At 51.2% G+C, this 27,232-nt stretch overlaps 1 protein-coding gene across 1 annotated transcript in view; it reads right to left on the bottom strand.

Annotated features, from left to right (window-relative positions):
- The window catches only part of MUC16 (mucin 16, cell surface associated), a 48,210-nt gene extending 39,023 nt beyond the window's left edge, over nt 1–9,187 (bottom strand). The window contains 10 exon segments of the mRNA XM_040990127.1: nt 1,453–1,518; nt 1,708–1,743; nt 2,044–2,216; nt 2,491–2,558; nt 2,774–2,898; nt 3,808–3,839; nt 3,922–3,964; nt 5,984–6,156; nt 8,895–8,962; nt 9,080–9,187. Of these exon segments, the coding sequence (XP_040846061.1) occupies nt 1,453–1,518; nt 1,708–1,743; nt 2,044–2,216; nt 2,491–2,558; nt 2,774–2,898; nt 3,808–3,839; nt 3,922–3,964; nt 5,984–6,156; nt 8,895–8,962; nt 9,080–9,187 (892 nt within the window).
- Nucleotides 9,188–27,232: the final 18,045 nt, after the last annotated feature.

Here is a 27,232-nt window from a genome sequence, read left to right as displayed (position 1 = left end):
AAGTGAAGCTGTCAGCCTTTCAACCCACACATGCCTGCTGGAAAACCAAGACCGTCTGTGCCCAAGCGAGTCTAGAATCGTGTGACATTTGGTAGCAGGTGCCCTGGGCCGGGGGAGGGATGTTGTGTTGCTGAAGATACTGTAATTGTTCAGGAAAAATAAAAGGTGGATGCTAGTATCTGTTACCCTGTCGCTCTACCGCAAGAAGGTGCTGGGGTAGACAGCTCAGAATCACGAAGCAGTGTCACAGCTGATCAACAGAAATGAGCTGAGCAAACGTGTGGGTTTTCATGACTGACTTTTAAATAGGCAACGGGATTTAAAATGAGTGATAAAGTGGAAGTTTCCCATGCCTCGTCGAAGATGACAATTTTATAATAACAAAAGGAAATTTTGTTTTCTCATAAAGAAAAACATAGCCAATCACACAGTTAGCCATAGACCGTAGCTCTGAGTACACACTTGGTACATATTTGGTAATGGTCTCTAATCTCTTTAATAACCATCATCATCATTTCCATCAGTACCACCACTGCTGTGGCTTGGGTGTGTCTCCCAGAGTCCTTAAGCCCCAGAGTCATCTGGGGATAGGATTTGCAGATAGGGGTTAAATAAGGGCGTGAGGAAGAAGAGGGGAGAACTGAGCTGGTGCACTCACATTTCTTTGTGTGTGTGGCCACACAGGACCCTGAAAAGCTAAAGTCTTCTTCACCGACTGGGGGCTCTTGATCTTAGATCTTTAAAACCATGAACTGGGCCCGGCGGCGTGGCCTAGCGGCTAAAGTCCTCGCTTTGAACACGCCGGGATCCCACACGGGCACCGGTTCTAATCCCAGCAGTTCTGCTTCCCATCCAGCTCCCTGCTTGTGGCCTGGGAAAGCAGTCGAGGACGGCCCAAAGCCTTGGGACCCTGCACCCGTGTGGGATACCCGGGGGAGGTTCCTGGCTCCTGGCCTCGGATCGGCATAGCATTGGCCGTTGTGCTCACTTGGGGAATGAATCATCGGACGGAAGATCTTCCTTTCTGTCTCGCCTCCTCTCTGTATATCTGACTTTGTAATAAAAATGGATAAATCTTTAAAAAAAAAACCCACGAACTGAATAAACCGTTGTCCTTTATAAAGGGCCAAACGAATTCAACAGAGCAACAGGAAGTCATCATCATTGCTAAATGTAATACTTTCATCATTGCTTCTAACCACGTTCTGTAGCAGCAACATTCTCTTCACCACCACCTTCATCAAAGTCACAGTAATCTAAGCTCCCTCTGTTGTGGTCTGTGTGCTGTGTCCCTAGGGTCCAGCCCAGAGCTGAGCGAAGGCTGTCGGCTGAGTCAGGATCCTTGGGGTTAGTCATGACTTTGCATCTTCAACAAATGAATAATATCATTGTGTGTGTGTGTGTGTGGAGGGGGGTGGCCCTCTCACAGGGATGCCACGTTCTGGTACTTACCCACAGGGACAGGAGAGGAGGATTGAAGCCCAGACATTCCCAGGTCCCCCGTGGAGGTCTCGGGAGCTACGGAGAAGCCCTCATTGATGACAGGGCCAAGACACTCTTATATATATATATTTATATATGCATTTATACCAGGAGGAGGGATTATTCATGGGGCAACCTAGGACAGACCTGGGCTTCTCGGGACAGCTCCCAGCCCACCTGGGGAGGGATGCTGAAAGGGCACGGGGCCACCATGTGGGTACTCACTGTTGGCTGTGGTGGCCGAATTCCTGCCCGCGAAACCTGCAGCGAGAGGAAGGGAGGACAGTGGGTCGCGAACACGTGAGAGAGGTAGGGGGGAGGGGGTGAAGCCAAGGGGTTTTCATGGAGCAGAGACCCCAGGGGAAAATCTCTAACAGAACCCTACACAGTGAGGAAGAAGGGAAGAGGTTGAAGTCAGCCCCCAGAGGAGGCAAAAAATCCACGAGCTGCAGACCTGAATCCACACACGTACACAGCACGCATGGCGGAGCCTGCACCGACCAGGCAGCGCGTGCAGGCTGCCCAGGAGGACGGAATTCTAACCACACCTCCGCTACTCACCATCCACGCAGAGGCTCTCCCTGTCCAGGCTGTAGTGTCCGAGAGAAGTGACACCGTGTGTCAGCCGGCTCAGCTCCCAGTATATCTCCTCCCTGTGCAGTCCCACGCCTTCCGGGTCAGGGCGATGTCTGCAGATGGTGTCCACTCCGGTGGCCGCCCCGTCCCTCTCGGACCTGGACAAGAACCTCCCGTGGTTAGTCCAACTGTCCCTCCATCCTTCCATCTCCTTTGCCAGCCTGTGCTGCAGGAACTGGGAAGGTGGCAAGGCAGCTTGCTGGTGTCCCCCAAGGAGACCCCCCCCCATCCCCATCTCTCAGGAAGCCAACACTGGCTGCTGCCCTCACTGTTGATGCTGAGTGTCCACGGGGAAGCAGCAGCTGCCAGGATGGGCAGGGTCAGGGTACCCAGAGCCCTCGGCCCATCCCGCTTCATTGGGCAAGGGCTCACCTGAGCGACACCAGACTGCATCCAGAGTAGAGGTGTCCCAGGCTGCTCTTCTTGAACAAAGGTGTGAGCTGTGAGGAACGACAGAGAAGCAGAGGAGGAAGGAGGCTGAGGGAGGGCATTTGTGGTATGGAAGAAACAGGGGTGTCCTGGGAGGAGCTGGTACCATGCGCTATGGCCTGCCTGGATGAGGTGGGTGGGGCCGGCACCGGGGGGGCGGGGTCGGGACATTGTGGGCGGGGTTTGCATTAGTGGGTGGGAGCTAGCCTCACTGGATGAAGCCTACCAGACCCTGCAGGATCTTCTCTGTGCTGTTAAACTTCCGGGAGCCCGGGAGCAGCATGTCCTGTTCATATTGTAGGTTGGTGATGGTGAAGTTAAGGGTGAAAGTGACCATCAGAGGCACTGCAGCTAGGGGAGAGAAGAAAAGGAGACCACCCGTGAGGCAGGCCTGGAAGGGGCCCTAAGATAACTCCTGAGGACCCAGGCAGAGGAGTTGAGCCCAACAGGCCAGCACCCCCTCAGCCGGGTCTTTCTCTTTCCAAATAAATTGCATAAAAGCCCATAAAGACAAAAAGGGCATGGGGTCTGGTGCTATATCCTAGCTGCTAAAGTCCTCACCTTGCACCTGCCGGGATCCCATATAGGCACCAATTCTAATCCTAGGGGCTCTACTTCCCAGCCGGCTCCCTGCTTGTGGCCTAGGAAAGCAGTCGAGGACGAGCCAAAGCCTTGGGACCCTATACCTGCGTGAGGGACCCAGAAGAGCCTCTTGGCTCCTGGGTTCGGATTGGCTCAGCTCTGGCTATTGTGGCCGCTTAGGGAGTGAATCAATGGATGGAAGATCTTCCTCTCTGTTTCTCCTCTTCTCTGTATATCTGACTTTCTGATGAAAGTAAAATACATCTTAAAAAAAAAAAAAAAAACAGACAGGGCCCGGCGGCGTGGTCTAACGGCTAAAGTCCTTGAATGCCCCGGGATCCTATATGGGCACCGGTTCTAATCCCGGCAGCCCCGCTTCCCATCCAGCTCCCTGCCTGTGGCCTGGGAAAGCAGTCGAGGACGGCCCCAAAGCCTGGAGACCTTGCACCTGCGTGGGAGACCTGGAATAAGTTCCTGGATCCTGGCTTGGGATCTGCACAGCATCGGCCGTTGCGGCCACTTGGGGAGTGAATCATTGGAAGGAAGATCTTCCTCTCTGTCTCTTCTCCTCTCTGGATATCTGACTTTGCAATAGCAATAAAATCAATCTTTTGATAAAATAAAGAATTCGGGCTGAGATCAAGACCTCAGAAGGACCCTGGGGCTGTTTGGGGGGGCATGAGGCAGCAGGGAGGGAGGGAGGGGAGGAGCTGCAGGGCCTCTTCCCAGGAGTGCTCTATCCGAGGAGGAGGAAGGATTCTACGGACCCTGTGGCATTATGCCAGCACTGACTACTCACTGCTGGTGGCAGGAGTCCAGGATCCGGGGTTGTAACCTGTAGAGAGGGAAGAAAGAGTTAGAAGGGACTTTGACCCAGAGGGCTGAGGGCAGTACCGGAAATACAAATCATCAAGGAACCTTCCGAGGTTCACCAACGTTCAGTGGCCTCCTGTGCTTTGTCCTTCAGGCATAATGAGCACTGCGATTGGTGTGATGATTACCAAAGCAAAAACTATCCTTAGATAGATAAGAGATGACTGCATCCATCAGGAGCACGGGAGGTCCCCATGGTGATGCTACATGTAGCAAAGATGAAAGAATGCCTTTCGCAACAGGTGTATGTCCAATCTTAATGTGTCCACACAGAGAAGTAGCTTTCCTCCCCCCCCCCCCCCCCCCCGCCAAGTTGTTACTTATGTATTTGAAAGGCAGGGTGTTAGGGAAAGAGAACAAATGATCTTCTCACGACCGTCTCACTCCCCAGATGCCTGCAGTAGCCAGGGCTGCACCCAGCCTTTGAAACCAGGAGCCTGGAAAGCCTTCCAGATCTCTCCTGTGGGTACAGGGACCCCAGTACTTAAGGCTGTCTTCTGCTGCTTTCCCAGGTACAGTAGCAAGGAGCTGGGACCAGACGTGACGCACACAGGACTTGTACCCATGTTCCGATATGGGATGCTAACCTTGCAGGTCTCAGTACCACAACAGAGGCTCCAGAAAAGAAATTGTATGTCTTCCTTCCCTAGATTTTATGATAGCATCCTTCCCAGCTGCCCCGTGTCCACAAGCCTAGTTGCTTTTTCGCTTTCTTTTTTAGAGGGGGTGAGGAGGGAGTGATGTTGAGTTGATGGGATTGTGGTAAGTTGAGCAGTAGGGGGCATGTAGGGTAAATGTTTTTGAGAACCGGAAGTTAGGGCAATTCCTGTTGGTTTGGGATATCAGGGAAAGCTGAGAAAAAGGAGTACAGTGGTGAAAAAGGGGAAGGGAGACTTGAGGGCTGTGTAACAGGTTAGGCAAGTACAGACAGGACCAAGGAGAACACCTTGCCCTTGACTGGGCAAGGTCAATTGCCTCCTTTGCTCATCAGAACGGTCCCATCCGCTGGATGTTTTTAATTGCGTCTGACAGATGGGACACGGAAGTCTACAAATGTTGGATAGTTCATCTAGAACCCCACAGGTTACCCAAACCGGATCTACACGGCTGGGAACTGGTGTCAAGGCCCTGTGAGTTAAATACCTGCTTGGGACACCAGAGCGCCCATTGGAGTCCAGCCCTACTTCCAATCCAGCCCCTTTATTCAGCTAGAGACAGTTCAAGTCCTTGGGGCCCTGCCACCCAATGTGGAAGACCCGGACAGAGTTCTGGACTCCTGGATTCTGGCTTCACTGGGTTCAGGCTGCAGTCATCGGGAGGAGTGAGTGTCATTTTGCCTTTTAAATAACTAGATGAATCTTAAAAAGATCGACAGGATTTGCCAGTGTTGTAAATCGATCTCAGTTCTAGAACTTAACCTCTGGATGCAGCCGAGCATGTCCTGTTGATCGTACTAGGACTTATAAATTTCAAACCGGATGTAAAAGAAAGTTCCAGAGGGACACAGAGAGCAACACAACGAGTTAAGCGTTCAATTAGGATGGCAGACTGCAGCCTATTAACGGCCCTTCCTGAGCTGGGATGTGGCCTTGCTCTGTCTGGTGGCCTGCAGGGAGCCAGTTCAGAGCTGTCTGCAGGCTTTGATGGGCATCTCCATTCTGTCATGCACGGTCATGGACAGACTCTTTCTCCACAAATGCGTGACAGCTGTCTATCAAAACGAGCACCGCCACCTAGAGTGATGGATGAGAATCCTAACGCAAGCTTGAGTTCTCCCCACACCTGTGCTGGTACCCAGCAAAACCCTGGAGCTACTGTTTCAGCAGCTTTGCAGGGGGCGGCCCTGCTGCCCTCTGTGCTAAACAGTCAACACCCAGGACATGTTCGCTGAAGAGGGGATTACTTTACAAAGAATTGCCAAATTTGCTGCTGTCGAGAATCAGTGGTAGATGGAGATACGGGGCATCTGCAGGGTGCTCACCGTTGATGTAGAGGCTGCTGCTGTCCAGGGTGAAGGGGCCCAGTCGGGTGACACCATCAGTCAGCTGGCTCAGTTCCCGGTACAGCTGCTCTCTCTGCAGACTGGGGTGCATGGGGTGAGGAGAGTATGTGCAGACCGTGTCCACTCCAGTGGCTGTCCCGTTCTTCTCTGGCCTGGAGTGACAGGGGGAGTTAGACACCTTTGTTCAACTTCTCCAACGGGGCTGCCCCATCCCATTTTGTCCCATTTTGGCTGCACATCTCTCTTAGGTTTCCCCGCCCCCCTCCTCTGGCTTCTCAGATGCATTCCTTCCTGGGATCTCTTGCGAAGAACTTAGATGTTTTCTGCCTTTTGTAGTTCCTGCCTTAATGGCTTGGCTGGGGGCTGTGTGAACTCCAGGACACCTGGCAGGTCACATTGGCAGACCACTCCTCAGGAAGGAGGTACCTGGTGTTTGATAAGATCCACCGCCCTCTAGCTCATCCATTTGTACTTTTTGAAAGTTGCTTGCCTCAAACCCACCAACAGAAGCCTGCTAAATCATGACTATATAATTCATAGCCTAAAATGTATAAGAATGCTGTGCTGTTCTACCGGGGGGCTCTCACTCGCTGGCTCCCTCCTTTGTTCTCCCTGCGGATCTTGCAGCAGCCTCTGCTGCGGCTGCCCCTCTCCCACCAGCCCTGCTGGGCTGGGGGAGGTGGCTGGGAGACCTAGGCTAACCTGAATAAACCACCTTTATGCCTTAGCCCTGACTTCAGACTTGATGATTTGCTGGGGATTTCAAAATCTGGCACAGCACTTTCACCCTCTCTCTTGTTCCCCACTCTGTAAAACAATCTGTAGGGTTTTATTCTCAACCACCTTCTATTTCTTCTTCTTGGGTCTGTTGGTTCCTACGCATCATTTCAACATTTCCGCTACCATGAAACCCAGTCTCTAGACAAGACCTCTCTCCCCAGCTCTGCCTCATGTGACTAACAGCCTTGGGGAAATCCTCTAGACCCTTGGGTTCCATAGACCTCAAATCAAGCTCATCATATCCACTCCCCTAAAAACACAGCACCCTGTTGTGGTGGTGGTGGTGGTGGTGGTGGTGGTGGCTATTGTTCAAATCCGTACCAGTTGTTGACCTTGTTTCATGGCTTCTCATTTATGGAAATATATAGTGATGGGGTACTGGGGTCTACCATGTCCAGATGTGGGGGTACAATGCAACATGCATCGCTGCTTCCACACAAAAGATGGACTCCCAATGAAACTGTTGGACATGTGTACACAGTGGGATGCCGGACTGTCTGACACTATTTATACCAGCAATGTCGGGGCACACTTAAATAAGAGACTGATGGAATTATGACTCCTTATGAAGGACCATACTATTGTATCAACATGGGGAAAACCTGTCGGAGGGGAGGTGGGAGTTGGAGGGGAATCCCAAATAAAATAAAATTTAAAATAAATAAATCAATCATTTAAAAAAATCATCTTAAAACACACACCCAGTATCCTATTCCTTCCCCTAACTTTCCGTATCAGTGTCAGATCGGAAGCTCCCTGGCCTGGTATTCTTTCTCCCCACGTCTGACTCTTCTTAACTCTTCTTAAGTCCAGCCCAGCCCCACAGCGGTCCGTCCATCTTCTATCCCACCATGACACCGTCACCAGCGCTCTTATGAACGATGCCCTCGTGTCAGGGTCCTGCCTGTGACAACTCCACGGCTGCCTACAGAACGAATCACGACCGGGATTGATGGGAGCCCAACATTTTACATTTGCTGTCCCATTTGTAACAACTATGAAGATTCAGGTGCTGTTACCGCCATCCATCCCAGAAACACACCCATCGCCTCGCAGAGTGACTTTGTGTGACAGTTGGGAGGCGTGAGAACACCAAAAACTGCCCTCAGCACGTCTGAAGTCTACAGGACAGCTACAGTACAGTTATTGACAGGAATTGTTTTATAATCAATGAAACAAGGCCACATTGTGTGTGGTGCCAGATAGAATGGGACTGGATGTGTTTGGGTACCGGGAACCTTAATGCCTACCTTTTTAACATTGCTGGGCACGATTCTATAGAAACTCGCCTCAGTGGCTTTTAATCCCAATTCCAGCCTGAATTTTCCATGATACCCATTCAACTTGGAATTCATCCGTGGCTCGTAGGACGGTGCCACTCAGCAGTCTGCCACTGTCCTGCCAGCTTGAGCCTGCCATGTCATATTCTCTCTCACTTGCTCTGCTCTTGTCCTCTCACCCACTCTCTCCCTCCCTCTCTCCTTCCTTCTCTCTTCCTTTCTCTCTCCATCCTTCCCTCTCTTCTGCTGTCATTCATTCATTCCATTGCTGTTTATCCTATTCTACCGTCCAACGCGATGCGATTGTTCTTGGGTGTGTCTCCTATCTTTCGGACTACTCAGAGATGTTGCCCCTGATATTTCCTACTTGGAAATATCTCAGCCATTAAAGTTTGGATCAGCCATCTTTCTCCAAGACAGCCTCCACCTAACTACCGCCCCCCCCCGCCCCGCCCAACCCCGGTAGAGCCCCAAATTCCTTTCCTTGGGCTCTTGGGGCCCCTGGGTAGAGCTCAAAAGTGAGGCCGATTCTCTTTCTGTTATGGCTTCCTGTTCAGCTGGCTCCCGCCTTCTTTACCTTGTTGGCTAAAGGATCAACGTCATCTTCCCTGGAAAGTGGGCCTTGGATGATGCACAGCCTCTGCTCATCCAAATAATTTTATAACCCTTTGAAAGACCCCTCTTCCAGAAAGCCTTCTCTGGTGTAGTCAACTGCAGGAGAAAGCTTCCAGGCTTGATTTGGTTCTAGGAGTCACGCTTAGGACCCCACTTCTAAGTGAGCTTACCTATGGCCATGCTACTCTGCGTAGGATGAGGGCAGGAGGTCTCACCTGAACCAGGTCAGCCTGCAGTCAGAGTAGCTGGATCCAAGACTGGTGTTCTTGAACAAGAGTCGCAGCTACAAGGAGGGCAGGGAAGGAGGTCGGTCGGGTGGAGCGGGGTGGCGTGGGGGGACGCGATACTGGTTACGGACTAAGAGCGAGGTGGGCCAGGCTGGGCCCTGGGAGGATCTTACCAGGCGATTCAGGGCCTTCTCAGTGGAAGTGAAATTCCAGGAGCCTGGGTACCCCATATCTGAGGTGTAACGCAGGTTGGTGATGGTGAAGTTGAGGGTAAATGGCATCAGCTCTGGGCCTGCAGCTGGGAGGGAAAGCAGGAGGAGACAGAGAGAGAGAGAGAGAGAGAGAGAGAGATGCCATGGATTTTAGTCCTGAGCTTGGATGTGGAGTTCAGGGATAGCCCTGTCTGAGAATGGCCATATTGTTCAGTGGGTGGGGCCCGAATTGTCCCAACTGGGCTATTCTTCAGCCATCTCAAGGAAAGGGGGGGGCGGTCCTCCAAGATGGAGATGGACATTGTCTTTAGCTCCATAGGGGATCTCAGACCTCTAGTCTCAGAGTGGCCAACGCCTGGCACATTTCATAGAGAAGACAAGGGGCCAAGCCCTTTCGCCATGCTCAGGTCTTGAGGGTCAGGAACTCAGCATATCAGCCATCCAAACAGTAACGAAGACCATGCAACAGACTAGAAACTTGCCACTTGCAGGCTGTGTTTGGGAGTGGAGGGAGAGAAATGCTACTTGATAGAAAGTGACCTTGGCAAAAGCGTGCTGAGTGAAGACAGGAGGGAAGAAGGAATCGGCACAGCTGAGTTTCAAGAACAGCAGGTGCAATGTCTCTGAAGCTGGAGGGAACAGAATCTGGGCCCTGAGGGAACAGCATTGAGACCGATGTGGCCAGAGAGGACAGAAGCAAGGGACAGAGTGCACAGGCTGAGGGTGGGTGAGCACCAGGGTCCAGATCAGCTACCAATGCTGAAGTTCATGATTTGTTTGAAAAACAGATACCCAACAGGTGATGGGTGGAGAGAGCTTGTCCCTCTTCCCAAATGTCTACAGTGACTGGGACCAAGTCAAGCCAAAACCATTTTCCCACATGGATAGCAGGAACCCCAGTATTGGAGCCATCACGTTATGGGATGGAGGCCTCCCAGGTGGTATCTTTACCTACCACACAGATGTCCACCCAAGAAATCAGGTTCTTACCTGTAGCCTTGGAGGTGGAGGTCACAGATGATGTTGGGGTCCCTGGAGGGAATGTGGTCACGGGACCTGAAATATACATAAGACATTCTGTGGCCCTGATGTGCAGTGCTGTGGTCAAAGTTGGTACCAGGAACTTGCATATACTATTGGCTCAACCTGAAACTTGCTGTCGTCCCCGGGGCTGACAACCCGGAGCAAGGGGGCTACTGTGCTCCAAGGGGACGGCCTTAAGGAGGTGGGGGCCCAGGGCAGCAGGGTGTTTAAGGCTGGCATTACTCACAGATCGTGGTGGGAGGCCTGGACTGATAGTTGCAACCTACAGAGGGGAAGAAAGAGATGATGGGAGGGGATTGGGGACAGGGTGTGGGGAAGAAAAAAAAATGCCAGGCGACAGTCCTGCCCCAGGGCTCCCTCCGAGAACCGCTGCCCATCATCAGCACGCTGCCGCCTCCTCGTTGCCCATGACCTCCCAAAGTCCCAAGCCTTGTTTGTTTCTCTGTAGTGTGTGTGTGTGTGTGTAATTACTCTTCATGCATGGTTCGTACAGTGTATCATGATGACACATAAACCGTCAGAGCGGCTCACCATTGACGTAGAGACTGTTCCTGTCCAGGGTATAGGGGCCCAGTGAAGTGGTCCAGTGGGTCAGCTGGTTCAGCTCCCGGTACAGCCGTACTCTGTTCAGCATGGGGTCCGGGTGGAAGGTGCAGACCATATCGGCTCGGGTGCTTGTTCTGGCTTTTTTGGGCCTGCGGAGGGAGCATCATAGAGATCTGAGTATTCTGGGCAACAATGTCCTCTGGTTGTGCCCATTGGTCTTTTGTTTTTTTTTTTTTGAGTCTACAAGTCGCTGATTTATTCATTCATTCATCTAGTCCACAGATATTTATTAAATCCCTAAACCAGGGCCTAGCACGGTGGCCTAGCAGCTCAAGTCCTCGCCTTGAATGTGCCAGGATCCCATATGGGCACCAGTTCTAATCCTGGCAACCCCACCTCCCATCCAACTCCCTGCTTGTGGCATGGGAAGGCAATCAAGGATGGCTCAAAGCCTCGGTGCCCATTGGTTTTCTTACTCCATTTTTGTTTCAATGCGTTTATTTGAAATGTCAAGAGGCAGACAGAGAGAGAGAGAGAGAGGGAGAGAGGGAGAAGGTCTTCCATCCCCCTAAAAGGACGCAGTAGGAACCCCATTCATGTCTCCCATGTGGATGAGCAAGGGCATGGCCAACTTGGACCGTCTCCCAGATGCATTAGCAAGAAGATGGGTTTGGAAGCAGAACAGCCAGGGACTCCATCTGGTGCTCCTAAATGGGATACCAGCATCGGCAAGTAGCAGCTTACCATGCTACATGACAGTACTGGCCCCTCCCATGGGTGGGTCACTGTTGCCTAGGAGTCATCTGCTTGCTCCAGCTCATGTTTGATTTCACTTGTGGATCCAGCCTCCTGCTGCCAGCCACACCCATTGGATACAGCATTCTCCAGGGCTCCACCTCCTCCTTAGTTAACTTTTCTAGAGCTTCTATTTTTTTTTTTTCAAAGATTTAGCATCAATGAAAAGTCAGATATACAGAGAGGAGAGACAGAGAGGAAGATCTTCCGTCTGATGATTCACTGCCCAAATGATCGCAACAGCCGGTGCTGCTTCGACCCGAACCCAGGAGCCAGGAGCCTCTTGCGGGTCTCCCACGTGGGTGGCAGGGTCCCAAGGCTTTGGGCCGTCCTCCACTGCTTTCCCAGGCCACAAGCAGGGAGCTGGATGGGAAGCGGAGCTGCCAGGATTAGAAGCAGCACCCATACGGGATCCTGGCACATTCAAGGCCAAGGACATTAGTCACTAGGCCACCACGCGGGCCCCTTCCATTTATTTCAAAGCAAAGAAATAGAGACAGATTCCCCCAATGCCCATAAAAGCGAGGCCTGGGCCAAAGTCAGAAGCCAGGAGCTCCATGAAGGTTTCACGCAGGCCTCCCATGTGTTTGACGGAGACCTGAGTGCTTGAGCCAAAATCACCTGGTGCCTCGCTGGAACTGGAAGCAAAGCTGGGACTCACACTTTGAGGCCCCCAAAAGGCCTGCAAGAGTTCATCAAATGGAAGAATTTTTTTTTTTGCAAGTAGGCACAAAGTAGAATTTTCTGTGAGACCCAAGGCAGAAGCAGATAAATTCTTCCACTAAGCCAGACACGTGCAAAATAAAACAATACCCTTCTCTCATTTCAGCCCTTATTATTATTTCTGTTTTGATTCGAAAGGCAGAGTTACAAAGGAAGGAGGAGGGAGCAAGGGAAGAAATAAGGAAAAAGGAAAGAAAAGGAGAGAGAGAGAAAAAACAGGTATATTTGCTACCCGCTGAGTTACTCCCCGGATAGCTCCAACAGCTGCAGCCAGCTACGCCAAAGCTGGGATACCTGAATTGCTTCCTGATCTCCCGAATGGGTGGCAGGCACCCAAGGATTTGTACTATCCTCCACTGCTTCTCCCAGGCCATTAGCAGGGATCAAAAATAGAGAAACTGGGCCCGGTGCGATAGTCTAGTGGCTATAAAGTCCTCGCCTTGAATGTGCCAGGATCCCATATGGGCGCTGGTTCTAATCCCGGCAGCCCCGCTTCCCATCCAGCTCCCTGCCTGTGGCCTGGGAAAGCAGTGGAGGACGGCCCAAAGCCTTGGGACCCTGCACCCGCGTGGGAGACCCAGAAGAAGCTCCTGGCTTCGGATCAGCTCAGCACCGCCTGTTGTGGTCACTTGGGGAGTGACTCATCGGATGGAAGATCTTCCTCTCTGTCTCTCCTCCTCTCTGCGTATCTGACTTTGCAATAAAAATAAATAAATCTGAAATGAAAACATAGAGAAACTTGAGACTAAAACCCATGTTAGATACTAGCACATCAAGTGCTGGCTTTACTCTCCACCTCACAACGCCTAGCCATGTCGCGTCTTCAGCCTTGGCTGGGATGTGAAAAAGATTATGATTATTCCTAAAAATGCATCTCTGTTTTTTGCAACATTATATGCTATATAGTGACTATGCATTTCTACATAGTATATATTGTATCAAAATTGTTACAACTTCAAAATATGGGTTTTCAAATAATTAGTATAAAAATAATATGAGGGGCCCAGCGTGATAGCCTGGTGACTAAAGTCCTTGCCTTGCATGTACCGGGATCCCATATAGGCACCAGTTCTAATCCCAGTGGCCCCACTTCCCATCTAGTTCCCTGCTTGTGGCCTGAAAGCAGTTAAGAACAGTCTAATGCTTTGGGATGCTGCCCCTACGTGAGAGACCCGGAAGAAGTTCCTGGCTCCTGGCTTTAGATCGACTCAGTTCCGGCCGTTATGGTCACTTGGGGAATGAATTATCGGATGGGAAATCTTCCTCTCTGTCTCTTCTCCTCTATATCTGCCTTTCCAATAAAAATAAATGTTTTTAAAAATAATATAAGATGTTTTATTACGTTTGCATATCGTAAGCTCAGTTTTCATTAATGAATAATAAATAAGAGCTTTCCCCAGCATAATTTTTATAACAGTAAACGTTGGTATCCTTTGAAACCTTAATTTTTTTTTAAGAATGTGTAAGTTTTTCTGCCCTTAGATCTTTCTGCCTTTCCAATAAACATAATTAGTAAAAATTTGGGGGAGGTAGGAAAGAGACGCTATTGGTCCCAAGTTGGAGCTGGTGATAAGTTAGAACACGTTAAACTATCGCTTGCAGTGTGACACCAGCATCCCGGGATAGGAGTGCCGGTTCAAGTTCCAGCTCTTCCCGTTTCTGCTCTTACTTCCTGCCAACACATCTGGGAAGGCTGTAGGTGCCTGATGATTTGGAATACTTGGGCCCCTGCCACCCACGTAGGAGATCCAGGTGAGTTCATGGCTCCTGGCTTCCTCCTGTCCCCAGTCCTGGCTGTTGTGCATATTCGGGAAGTATACCAGTAGATGGAGAATCGATCTCTCTCTCCCACTCCTATTATTCCCTCTCTTTGTCTCTCCCCCTCCTTTTCTTGCCCTCTCCACCTTCATCCCCAATCTCTCTACCTTCCGAAGAATTCAATAGGCATGTTTAAAGGGGATTAGACTGTTTCTACTATAAGATGCTAAATCTGTGCTGAAATCGGTAAAGGCAGTTTGGCCACTGTCGCTTTGTATCCCTGACGTTTTGCTAAGGATCAGGCTCACACAATCTCAGTACACACCCAGGTGGCAGCTGTGTCAAGGAGCTTGGCCTGCTGACAAGCGGGGCCGCGGTGGCCATTTCACAGTGTCTGCTGCCTGTGCCAACGCGGAGAGTCGCACGCCTTCAGTAAACACAGGTTATGAACCTGTTCGCAGTATCACAAGGTGTTGAAAGACGTTTGTTGACCCAGTGGTCTCCTGGGTTACGTGCAGGGCTTCTAGAACCCAGAACACTGAGGTCAAACATGGCTGCCCTCAAGTGACTGACTTGAGTGTTCGGAGTCTAACCCATCTGCAAGGTGGGATTGCTCTAGGGTGCTTACAGAGATGACTGTGGGATGGCAGGAGGGAAGACCTGTGTTATAAGTGAATGGAGCAGTTGGGATGGGTGGAGCTCAGCCAAGGACACTTGTGACACATAGTAAGCAAGAAATCTCTATTCCATAGTGTGCGTGGAGGACCTTCCTTCTGGCTGAAGACCCCCGGCTCCACTATGTTCCCCGTAGCCATCATTGTCTCGGTATAAGAAATAGAGAAACCACAGGGTCATGAAGTATCGCAAAGGCGTGCTGTGCCCAGAGGACCTTGGAGGACGCCAAGGGGGCATAGGTAGAGAGATGAGTAGACAGGCTATTCCGATGAGTAGATGGGCTATTCAAAGAGTTTAGGGGCACCTGAGCATCTTACAACTGGCAAAAAAATACCCCCCATCGAAGCTTGACATTGATTATGGTTTTCAGTAGCGCTTCCTTTGTGCAAGCATCTCCCCCCTCTTTTCAGAGAACTAACTTTGGATCTGCAGTGTCCAGCGTCTGTCCCCGGTACAGTAGAGACAGGCCAGGGCAGGAAAGTTGTCTGGAACTCCGGGAATATCATTGGCAAGGAGGGTACTCCAGTAGTTGCTATTACAAAATCTAGCTATCGGAGGGATGACACCGTGCGGAATGACTGACAACCTCAGGAATTATGGGCTGGCATTGCTGTTTTGCAGGGAAAGCCCACAGTCTTGTATCTTGCCCACAATCACACAGCTACAGCAAGGGTGAGATCAGGGGTTCAAAGCCAGATATTTTGGGTCCAGCGGGCTGCATTGCCTCCAGCAAAGACCCACATAGCTGTGGTCGGCTGGGGTGTTGGAGCCCAAGAAAAAACAGCAGTGGGATTGCTGGAAGTGCCATGCAGGCAGGGAGGTCTCACCTGAGCCCGGTCAGCCTACAGCCGGTATAGAGGAAACCAACACTGCTATTCTGGAACAAGGTCTGGAGCTGGGAGGCAATAAGATGGAGAGTGAGCAGGAAGGAAGACTCAAGGCAGCAGTGTGGGGCAGGGTCAAAGCAAGGAGTGCACGGGGTCAGGGGTTCTCACCAGGTCCTGCAGAGTCCTCTCCGTGGCATTGAACATCCCAGTGCATGGGCGCCCCATGTCCACCATGTAGGGCAAGTTAGTGATGGTGAAGTTGACAGCAAAAGACGTTAAGATGGGAGCCCCTGTTGCAGTGGGGGAAGATAAAGAGGGATGCATCCTGAATCAGGTCCTGGATTGGGGGGTGGTGAGTGGAAAGGCCCTGAGGACGCCAAGTCTTTTCTTATGCCCAGCTGTGACCTGGCCTGTGTGTCCAACGGGAACTACTCCAGTGAGCAGTCACTGTGTGTCCACCTATCCTGGCTTGCACGGGCATCGTGTGCGTCCAGGGCATCTGCATTTTGGGATTTCAGAAGGGAGTCACTCCTGGGATGAGTATAGGTCCTTGCTGTCTCCATGGCCCTTACTAGGCTCAGCACACACCAGACCTTGCACCTGTTTGTCTCGGGGGGAGAGGGAAGGGGTTAGCAGACCCAGGGAGCATCCCTGCAAACAGCGGCTCACAGGATTGGTAGGTGAAGACCCTAGCTCCTTCATCCCTCTGATGGGATGACTCCACGGTACCTAGTTTTTGCATTTACCCAGCGTCTTTCTTGGAGACTGTAAGTTTCTGTTGGTTAAGCTACCCAGCTTGCGCCATTTCTTCTTACAGCAATCCCAACAAATGAACATACCCAGAAATTTTTTCAAAGTCTAAAACAGGGGACTCCAAAAGACCCCAACACGCTGATTCATTGTGGCATTATTCGCAATGATCGGTGAATCAAAGCGTTCCCCAATCTCCATCAACACCTGAGTGGATAAAGGAAGTGTGTTCTGTCCAGACAGCAGAATAGCATTTATCCACACAAGGGAATAAACTTATGGCACACACTGCAACACAATGAAATTAGCCAGACACAGCAGAGCAGACAGGGGTGTTAATTTCACTTAGGTGAAACATCAAAATTGTGCAAAATTTTAAGAAGCATTAACTTGATTAGAAATTAGCAGTGGCTGGCAGGCACGGGGCACAGGAAGTGACTGCTTCATGGAGTTCATTCAGAATGGATTTTAGGGACTAGCATGATGGCCCAATTACCTAATCCTTCCACTGGGTCCCAGCTGCTTCACTTTCCATCCAACTTCCTGCTTATGGCATGGGAAAGCAACAGAGAATGGTTCAAAGCTTTGGGACCCTACATGTATGTGGGAGACCCAGAAGGGTCCTATCTTAGATCGGCCATTGCAGCCACTTGGGGATTGAACCAGAAGACAGAAGATCATTCTCTTTCCTTCTCTCTGTATATCTGCCTTCCCAAATAAAATAACTTTTTTTGAAAGAATGGGCTTTGTTGGAACGGTAAAGGTGGAGGAGGAACAGGCAGTGATATTTACATAATAACTGAATGTATGACTAATACCACTGGATGATATATCTGCGGTGGTTAGGAAGGTAACTTGCGTGTTACACATTTTGCCACCATGAGTTGTTTTTGCTTAATTCCTGAAGTCACACGCTCACGGGCTAAGGTGGACCACCAAGACATGCCCACAGGGGCTAAAGGGGGCTGTGGCCACAGAGAGAGAGACAGTGGGGGCTGCAACCTGCGGCAGCTATGTTACTGATCATATCAGCCATGGTTATCACGGTCTTATTCCTTTTCTGTGAGTAGTTGTGGGTGACCTTGGGCTCTCTGAAAGTATCCCGTGACCTGGCAAGATTGGGGAGTCCAACTGAGGCTACAAGTAGTGAGGTTTCTGTGAGCTATCAAGTTATAGGATGGTGGGGACATTGACAATCCCAGGGCATCTGGGAGAGACAGCCGGGATGGAAATACCTGTGCTGACATATGCTGAAGTGTCCCATAAGCCTGTGGGAAAGGCTGAAGCTGGGGTGGTTGTGCTGGTCTCTGTCTGAGGATGCGCGGATGGCGAGGATGTTTCCATCGTAGCATCCGTCGGAGGTGGAAATGAGATGCTTGATTCAGCACTTGGGTGGGTGATCCGCAAGGCTGTGGTCCGTGGTTCACCAGGAGAGTGAGTCATCCCTGGAAAATCTGTACTCTTCACCGCTCCAGAAGTCATCGCATGGGAGGTCACCATATCTCGTTCACCCTGTGACTCAGGCTTTGCTGACACAACTGAGCTGCTTTCAGACACGGGGTGGGTAATCCGTGAGGCTGTGAATTGATCTGGAGACGTCATCAGGGTTGGAAACGCAGCGGGCTGTGTTCCAGCAGAGGTGACCCGTGAGGTTGCTAAGTCTGTTGTTTTAAGAGGGATGCTCAGGGTTGAGGGAGCCAAGCTGACTTCTGACTCAGGGTGGGTGATCCTGAAGGCTGTAGTCTCTGCTACACCGGAAGATGGAGTCGTCGTTGGAACAGCTGCACTCTCCATCGCTCGAGAAGTTGGAGCCTGTGAGGTCACCATGTCTCGTTCATGCTGTGACAAGGTCCTCGTTGACACAACTGAGCTGACTTTAGACTCAGGGTGGGTGACCCATGAGGCTGTGGTCTCTTGTTGATCTGGGGACTTTGCCAGATTTGAAATCCCCGTACTGGTCACTTCCGTGGAACTACTGAGTACTGAATTCAGGAGTTCATCAGGAACCCAAAGTGAAGTATTAGGTGTTGGAATATCTGAATTCGCTTCTATCCCAGAACTGGAACCAACTGGGATTGTGGTGTCTGATTCACTAAAGGAAAAGGGGGGTGTTGTTCTGAGCACTGCTGTACTGGTTTCAGGAGGCTGAGTGAATAATGCAGTTTCTGAATAAGGATTAGATAGGTGAAAATCCCGAGCTGAAGCAGTAGGACTAAGATCTGCCTCAGGGTAAGTAGCCCAGGAGGCGACAGTGGTCCCCAGAAGGTCTGGGGATGCAGTCAGCTCAGGAATGGTTGTGCCTGTGTCTGTCTCAGGGCTGGTTCCCAGCAACGTCACCTTCCCTGCTATAGCAGGTGCACCTGTTGGATTTGAAGCTGGTATACTGGTACCAGATCCAAGATGGGTATCCATTGAGGCTGTGGTCACAAGTTCAGATGGAGAATGACTCGGGGGTACCAGTGTGGCTCTGCTGGTTGTCTCAGCGCTAGGTGAAACCGTTGTGGCTGGAATGTCTGGTGTGACTTCTTCCCCGGGACTAGCAGCTATTAAGGAGGTGTCCTCAAAACTTGAAGTGGCACTGAGTGCTGTTGGGCTGGACTCTGCACGAGAAGTGACCCAGGAGTCTGCCGTTGCTTGTTTCACAAAAGTTGTCCCCATGTTTGTCCCAGAGGGAGTGGCCAGTGATGTCAGATCATCTGGGACACTGGGTGAGACAGGTGTTTTGGGAAGAGATGAACTCACCGTTGCCCCAGGATGGTTGGCCACCGAGGGTGGGGCATATACTACGCTATGAGGGAAGCTGGCAGTTGTTCTGGATACAGGTGGGCTGGTCTCCGCAGCAACAGTGACCTCCGAGGCTGCTGAACCTGGTTGACCACGGAGGATAGTCCAAATTGAATCTGTTGAGGTGGCCCCTGCCCCCAGGCTTGTCCCAAGCTCGGGCTTTCTGGGGGAGACTGTTGCAGGTGGAATGGAAGAGCTGGTCTGTGGTCCAGCAGGAGGGACCCACGAGGCTGTGGTGTCTGGTCCATCTGGAGGATCAGTGCTTGACATCCGCATTCTTGTATCTGTCCCAGGGCTGCTAGTTGGCGAGGTCACCACCTCTGAGACAGCAGCAGAGGCAGCAGGAGTTGGATCCGCTGAACCAACCTCAGGACCGGTGCTTATGGAGGCTGTGGTGAGTGATTCTCTGTGGGAGACTCCCGGGGCTGGCTTGGAAATACTTGAGGCGGTCTCCGCATTATGGCTGACCCATGAGGCTGTTGCGTCTGACTCACCAGGTGCAACAGTCTGAGTCTGAACAGCTGGACTGCTCTCTGTCCCCAGATCAGGAGTTGATGGGACTGTGCTCTCCTGTGCATTCCTGACAACAGGTGTAGTTGTCCTGGGCACAGGTGAACGTGGGCTCCCGGCCAGGGAGGGCATAGTAGCATCCCCAAGGCTGGACTCAGCCCTAGAGAGTGGACCGGTTGAGAAGGCAGATGAGCTGGCTCCTGGCATTCTGGAGGCAGGAGGTGACGTCATGGACCCCGAAGGCAACATTTCCGTGCCCAGGTGATGAGCACTTTCTGACACAGGCATAGTCAACTTGGATCTTGGAAATGAGCTTATTTCAGTGGTCTGGGTAGCAGGTGGAGAAGCATAAACTTGTGTGACATTCTCTACTGGTGTGTCAGTAGGATGTGAAGGTGCTGGCTGCTGTGAGGCCAGTGTGTTCACAGAGGAGTTGAGATCAGCCACAGAACTGTGCACAAGGTGAGTGAACGCAGGAGATGAGATATTGTTGGGTATGGCTGTGCTGGTGTCCAGGGACATGCTGTGTTCCTTCAATCCGGAAGCTGAATTGGAAATCGGTTCTGCCTCAGAACTTGTGGACTCCACGTTTGTCGGCAATGATGATTGAATAGTGGCCTTGCCCATGGAGGAGGTTGTGACCATTGGATATGTGGCTTTGGATGACTCAGACTGGGTTAGGGAAGCAGTCAGCTCAGGAATGGTTGTGCCTGTGTCTGTCTCAGGGCTGGTTCCCAGCAACGTCACCTTCCCTGCTATAGCAGGTGCACCTGTTGGAATTGAAGGTGGAATACTGGTACCAGATCCAAGATGGGTATCCATTGAGGCTGTGGTCACAAGTTCAGATGGAGAATGACTCGGGGGTACCAGTGTGGCTCTGCTGGTTGTCTCAGCGCTAGGTGAAACCGTTGTGGCTGTAATGTCTGGTGTGACTTCTTCCCCGGGACTAGCAGCTATTAAGGAGGTGTCCTCAAAACTTGAAGTGGCACTGAGTGCTGTTGGGCTGGACTCTGCACGAGGAGTGACCCAGGAGTCTGCCGTTGCTTGTTTCACAAAAGTTGTCCCCATGTTTGTCCCAGAGGGAGTGGCCAGTGATGTCAGATCATCTGGGACACTGGGTGAGACAGGTGTTTTGGGAAGAGATGAACTCACCGTTGCCCCAGGATGGTTGGCCACCGAGGGTGGGGCATATACTACGCTATGAGGGAAGCTGGCAGTTGTTCTGGATACAGGTGGGCTGGTCTCCGCAGCAACAGTGACCTCCGAGGCTGCTGAACCTGGTTGACCACGGAGGATAGTCCAAATTGAATCTGTTGAGGTGGCCCCTGCTCCCAGGCTTGTCCCAAGCTCGGGCTTTCTAGGGGAGACTGTTGCAGGTGGAATGGAAGAGCTGGTCTGTGGTCCAGCAGGAGGCACCCATGAGGCTGTGGTGTCTGGTCCATCTGGAGGATCAGTGCTTGACATCCGCATTCTTGTATCTGTCCCAGGGCTGCTAGTTGGCGAGGTCACCACCTCTGAGACAGCAGCAGAGGCAGCAGGAGTTGGATCCGCTGAACCAACCTCAGGACCGGTGCTTATGGAGGCTGTGGTGAGTGATTCTTTGTGGGAGACTCCCGGGACTGCCTTTGAAATACTTGAGGTGGTCTCCGCATTATGGCTGACCCACGATGCTGTTGCGTCTGACTCAACAGGTGCAACAGTCTGAGTCTGAACAGCTGGACTGCTCTCTGTCCCCAGATCAGGAGTTGATGGAACTGTGCTCTCCTGTGCATTCCTGACAACAGGTGTAGTTATACTTGGCCCAGCTGTGCTGGCCTCAACTCCGTGTCTGGTGGCAGGTGAGGCTGTCGTCAGCGGGACATCAGAGGACACAGCTGAGGTTGTAATGTCCATTTGTGCTGTGTGTGTGCTGCCTGCTTGCACTGAGGTTATGCTTGGCATCGTTGTTCCTGAGGCTAGAGTAGAGTCTCTTATTCTTGGGTCAGGGACCTCTGTTCCTTCCATTCCTGTAGATTGAGGAATGCACAGAAAGTGGACACAAATCCATTATGCAGAGTGGACTATCACAATTTTCCTCCACAGAAAGATAGGGAGATGAATATCTCAGAGATGGACTGCCTACCAAGCTTCTGCCATGACAACAGGGTTTAGCACTGCTGGTCCCTCACCCTACTCGTCTCATCATGGAGGAGTACCCACCCAGAGCATAGCTGTTCCCACCCGCGTCTTTACTCCCCACCCTTCAAGTCTTGCTTCCGGCTCTTCTCTCAGTCTTCAACAACTGCCCGTCATCAGATGCCTATATTCCTGCACTTCTTCAATCCCTAGCCCAGATCAATCTTCACCAAGCCATGCTGGCACTCATCTCTCCCTACTCCATAAATAAGGACTTGGAGAAGTTTATGGAGGGGTGATCATTTAATGCAGTGCTTTAGCCCCAACCTAGGATGCCTGTATCCCACCTTGAAGGGCTTGGGTTTGAATGACAACTCTTTGTTGTTTCCCTGCTACCTGCTAACGCACCTCCTGGATGGCTCAAGTAGTTGGATTCCTGCCACATCGTATGAGACCTGGATCGAGTTCTCAGCTCCAGATTTTGGACTGGTCTAAGCCCTGGCATGTGTGGAGTGAACCGGTAGATAACAGGCTTCTTTTTTCCTCTGTCTCCGTCTCAGGAATGTCACCGGATTCACACATGTGAAAGGCAGGAACCAAAGTACTTGAAGCAGCCATTATCTGACACCTCCCAGGAACATTCTCAGAGTGCTGGCTTGTAAGAGTTGGTAAAATTCCATGCCAGGCACTCCAAAATTGGGTAGAGGTGTCCTAAGCCGTGGCGTACACCTGCTGTACCACAGTACCCATCCTATCATACATTTACAAAGGTATAACCTCATTGTTTCTCTCCATTGCCATCTCTCCTTCTGGAATGGGCACTGCACAGGCGCATGGTGTTAAAAAAAAAAAGTGGCATCGGTATGTCTTCAGATGAGAGCATAGACTCTGAGACATGGTAAGTTATCAATTAGCATCTTCAGAATTTGAGTTAGTCACATTTGCAAAGTTGATGCATCTGTGCTCGGACCAAGCTCACTCAGTCTACTCCAAAGGAAACAAACATGGTGGCCTATACCTTCTCATCACTAAGCACAGATGCAGCTCACACATCCCAGGCACATGCAGGGCTCATAGAAACCAACCACCTGTGTCTCTCTTGCAAACGAATTAGAGCTACATGTAGGCTTGCTGTGGAGTAATCCAAGTCAAGGCTACCTTTAGGATGAGCAGGTGCTGTGGATGCCATGGAGTTTTTGACTGGACTTTTGGTGCCTCTGGGGCTTTCTCCATCATGCTTGCCCGGGGCGTGCTTCACTGTGCCTGTCGTTCCTGCAGGTGAGGGAGGGGAACAAAATCAGAGCCATTCTTCATGTCCACAGGGAAAGCTCTTCCTGCAAGGCTGCACTTCAGTGACCATGCCACATCGTCTTCACCAGCTGCCCTGTACGCCTTTGAACGATCAGTGGTTCCATTATCCCTGAATCCATCCCTTGACCTTCACTCAGAGCAGTCATTCTTCCCTCCACCCGTCATCGGATCAGATCACTTTCTCTCCCATCTTTCCACTCTCATTTATGCTTTCTTGGGCCTTTCATCCTTTCTTTCCCTTGTCATTTTGGCCCCCCCCTTTTCTTGCATATTTATTCCATGTCATCTTTCCTTCCATCTCTGTGTCCTTCAGTCCTTCCTTTTTTTCATCCATCCATCATTCCTTCCACTCCTCCACCTTCTCCAGTCTTCCTTTCATCCTTCCATTCATGCAACCATACCTGATGCCCCCTTACAACGTTTGCGCTCACTCTTTTACTGCACACCCATGACCCAACTACTGAGCCACGCTTGACCATTTGGATCAGTAGCTCCCAACACGGTTAACGACCAAAGCTGGACCCATTTCTGAGGACTGCAGTCCCTGACAACTTTATTCCTTTATCTAGTGATCTTCTGAAAGTAGCGCCTCCATCCTGTCTTAATGCCTACACGTCCTTAGAGAACTCTTTTGTCACATTTCATTCCCTCACCTTTTTCTTTGTCCTCTCCCTTGCCTTCGACTCTATTGTCAATGTGGAATCGGGCTAAACTCAAAGTGGGCTGTCCCTGGTGTGCGCATAGCATTCTAGCTCTTTGTACTAACATCTTCACCTCCCTCCACTTGAGTTCCCTACATCACCGAAGCGATCGCCCCTCTCAACTTGACTTTTCCATAGCACGTGGAAAAACTACCATTTCTCCTTCTCATTTCCCTCATCATTTTGCCCAAACAGGCTTATTAGGGTCCTAGATTTGAACAGTGTTACCATAAGGATTAAGTAAATTAATCAGACAATGCATGATTTAAAAAAAGGAACCAGGATTGTCACCACCATCCGGATTGTTGGTTATACCAGGTTACTGTGTGTCATGGTATTATAATTACTCATCTGCTTTCTTAAAGCTTGAATTTCCAAGGACTGGTCCTACACCTGGAGCTGAAATTTAGACCAACAAGTGCTTGCTAAAAGAATTCCCAGTGTAGGAATTGACTCTTAATCAACTCCGTTTTACCTCCCATTGGTAGCTGGATTGGAGGGGAGCATCACTTCTCACAAGAACACAAAAGAGTGGGAATGCAGGAGCTGTGGGTTCTTACTTGTGAACTCGGTTGCAAGGGCAGGAACCTGAGATGCACTTGTCATTTTTTCTGAGTCAACCTGCTGAGTCATGTTAGCACCCAGAATGGGCTGGTTCCAAGCAGTAGTGCTGCTCTCTGTGCCAAGATGGGTCTCTACCATGTGTGAGGTAGCTGGAGAGGAACCTAACCCAGAGGGAATGGGGCTGGTTGACGAGTCAACTGCAGTGAGGTTGGGAGAGTGGAATGGCATTGATGCTGGTGAACGTGGGCTCCCGGCCAGGGAGGGCATAGTAGCATCCCCAAGGCTGGACTCAGCCCTAGAGAGTGGACCGGTTGAGAAGGCAGATGAGCTGGCTCCTGGCATTCTGGAGGCAGGAGGTGACGTCATGGACCCCGAAGGCATCATTTCCATGCCCAGGTGATGGGTACTTTCTGACACAGGCATAGTCAAATTGGATCTTGGAAATGAGCTTATTTCAGTGGTCTGGGTAGCAGGTGGAGAAGCATAAACTTGCGAGTCATTCTCTACTGGTGTGTCAGTAGGATGTGAAGGTGCTGGCTGCTGTGAGGAGAGTGTGTTCACAGAAAAGTTGAGATCAGCCACAGAACTGTGCACAAGGTGAGTGAACGCAGGAGATGAGATATTGTTGGGTATGGCTGTGCTGGTGTCCAGGGACATGCTGTGTTCCTTCAATCCGGAAGCTGAATTGGAAATTGGTTCTGCCTCAGAACTTGTGGACTCCATGTTTGTCGGCAATGATGATTGAATAGTGGCCTTGCCCATGGAGGAGGTTGTGACCATTGGATATGTGGCTTTGGATGACTCAGACTGGGTTGGGGAAGCAGTCAGCTCAGGAATGGTTGTGCCTGTGTCTGTCTCAGGGCTGGTTCCCAGCAACGTCACCTTCCCTGCTATAGCAGGTGCACCTGTTGGAATTGAAGCTGGTATACTGGTACCAGATCCAAGATGTGTATCCATTGAGGCTGTGGTCACAAGTTCAGATGGAGAATGACTCGGGGGTACCGGTGTGGTTCTGGTGGTTGTCTCAGAGTTAGTAATCCATGAACTCACATCCCCTGGTGCCGTGGGTGAGACCATTGTTGCTGTAATATCTGATGTGACTTCTTCCCCTTGTGTACTAGGAATGGCCATGGTGCTCTCTGGTAATATGGAGGCATGAGGCGTAGTTGTGGTCATGGCAGGAAAAGGCACTGTTTCCTCTGTTGAGCTGGACCCCCTCACAGAGGCTGTGCTCATCTGCAATGCATCCTCTGGATAGGGACTAACGGCCATGATGGTTATTTCTGAGTGTGGGAATTCCTCATTCACAAGCAAATGGGTCTCTGCCTGTGTGTCTGTGGCCCTTATTTCCCCACTGAGTGTACTCTGCCTTGTGGTCCCAAGAGGACCCACTTGGGTGGTCACGGCCATCTCCGTGGTTTCAGTCATGATGAGGGAGGTAGAGTGCCTGGTGATGCTCCCGGTGGAAACGCCTGATGGCTTCGTGAGGGGAAGAGAGCCAGAGATGGGTGTCCTAGCGGGGAAGATGGCTTCGGTCATGGAGAGCTCAGTGGTTGTGCCAGGAGGCCCTGCCCATTGGCCATAGCTTGTCTCTGTGACTGAGCTGATCACGGAGGGACTTGTCTCCCTCGGTGTGGAAGCCACGGAGGAGACCAACTTCATTACAGTCTTTATGTCAGACAAGCCAGGCGTTGCCGTGGGAACAACAGCCTCCAGCGTGGTGAGATTAGTAACCAGTGCAGATGTAGATCTGGATGTATCTGAGATACCCTGGAAAGAGGACATGGATTCTTGTTCAACAGGGCTTTTGTACACAGTAGTCACTGTTGTGCTTGTGGAAGGATGCCTTACATTAGTGTCTATAGGAGTCACATCAGTGGCCAGCCTCTCTGAGATACCATGCCTACTGGGCGCTGAATTACTTCCGGGAGCAGGGCTTTTGCCCATCACCTCGGTGGTTTTCAGCAGTCCAGCAGACAGCAATGAAGTCACGGATGGAGCAGTGGAGGGGCCCCTCTCAGCTAAGCCGGAGGAACCGGAAGCTGGTGAGATTGTGGCAGCTAAAGGTGTTGCATAGGAGGTAGAGATGGTTTTTCCCACAGGAAGACTGCTGGTTCTCCACGTTGTCTGAGGATGGCTGCTGGTAACGGTCCTCTCCCCTCTCTGGGGAAATCTCTGAGCCACAGTGGAGTGGGTCACTGGCCAAGAGGCTCTCTGTGAGATGTCCCATTGATGAGTGCTATTGCTTGTGTGTGTGGGTGGCCCAGTTTGGGTTGGGACACTCGTGTCTGCAGATTCCACCGTGAGAATGGAGGTGGTGGAAGGCCTGGTGATGTCAGCTGAGTGAGGAAGTGACGTCATGAATCGAGCAAGGTTTGGATCAGATGTTCTGTTCAAGGAGCTGAGCTCTGAGCCGGAGCTCTCTGTAGGAACGTGGGGAGATGCTTCGGAAGGACCAGAGCGCAAATCCTGGAAGGTGCTGGTATCTTTCAACATGGAGGTCGGGGAGTATGCAGTCTGAGTCTCCCTGTGTAGAACCAGAGCAGAGTCATGCGCTGTCGCAGAAACCGAGGTCTCCCCTAAGGCAGATGTGAAAACCTTTGGTGATGTGGCTTCAGATGTCCTTGAGTCAGCCAGCACAGCACTGGTGCTTCCCACGGTGGTCACTGCTGTGCTTGTGGAAGGATTTTCTGCTTCAGTGCCTGCAGTGGCTTCATACGGAGGCACTGTATCCCCTGGAGTGCTCCTCATGGTTGGAATTAAACTGCTTTGCGATCCTGGGCTTGATGCGGTCACATGTGTGTTCTTCATTGTCACAGCCGTAAGCTGTGAAGTGACACGAGGAGAGGAAGGACTCTCCTCTCCCAGAGTGGAGGAGGCAGGCAAAGGTGAAGTCATGGCAGGGGAAGATGGCAGAAGAGAGCCAGAGGTTGTTTCATCCACCGAGGGTGGGTGTGGCTTTGGGACAGTGCTAGGATCCCCGCTCAGAAGAGCAGTCACCTCTGAATGGG

This window comes from Ochotona curzoniae, unplaced genomic scaffold (genome assembly GCF_017591425.1).
Source record: "Ochotona curzoniae isolate NIBS_2020 unplaced genomic scaffold, NIBS_Ocur_1.0 contig_584, whole genome shotgun sequence".
NCBI lineage: Eukaryota > Metazoa > Chordata > Mammalia > Lagomorpha > Ochotonidae > Ochotona > Ochotona curzoniae.
The sequence above is the reverse complement of the archived record's forward strand: the minus strand, read 5'-3'. Positions and strand labels throughout refer to the sequence as shown.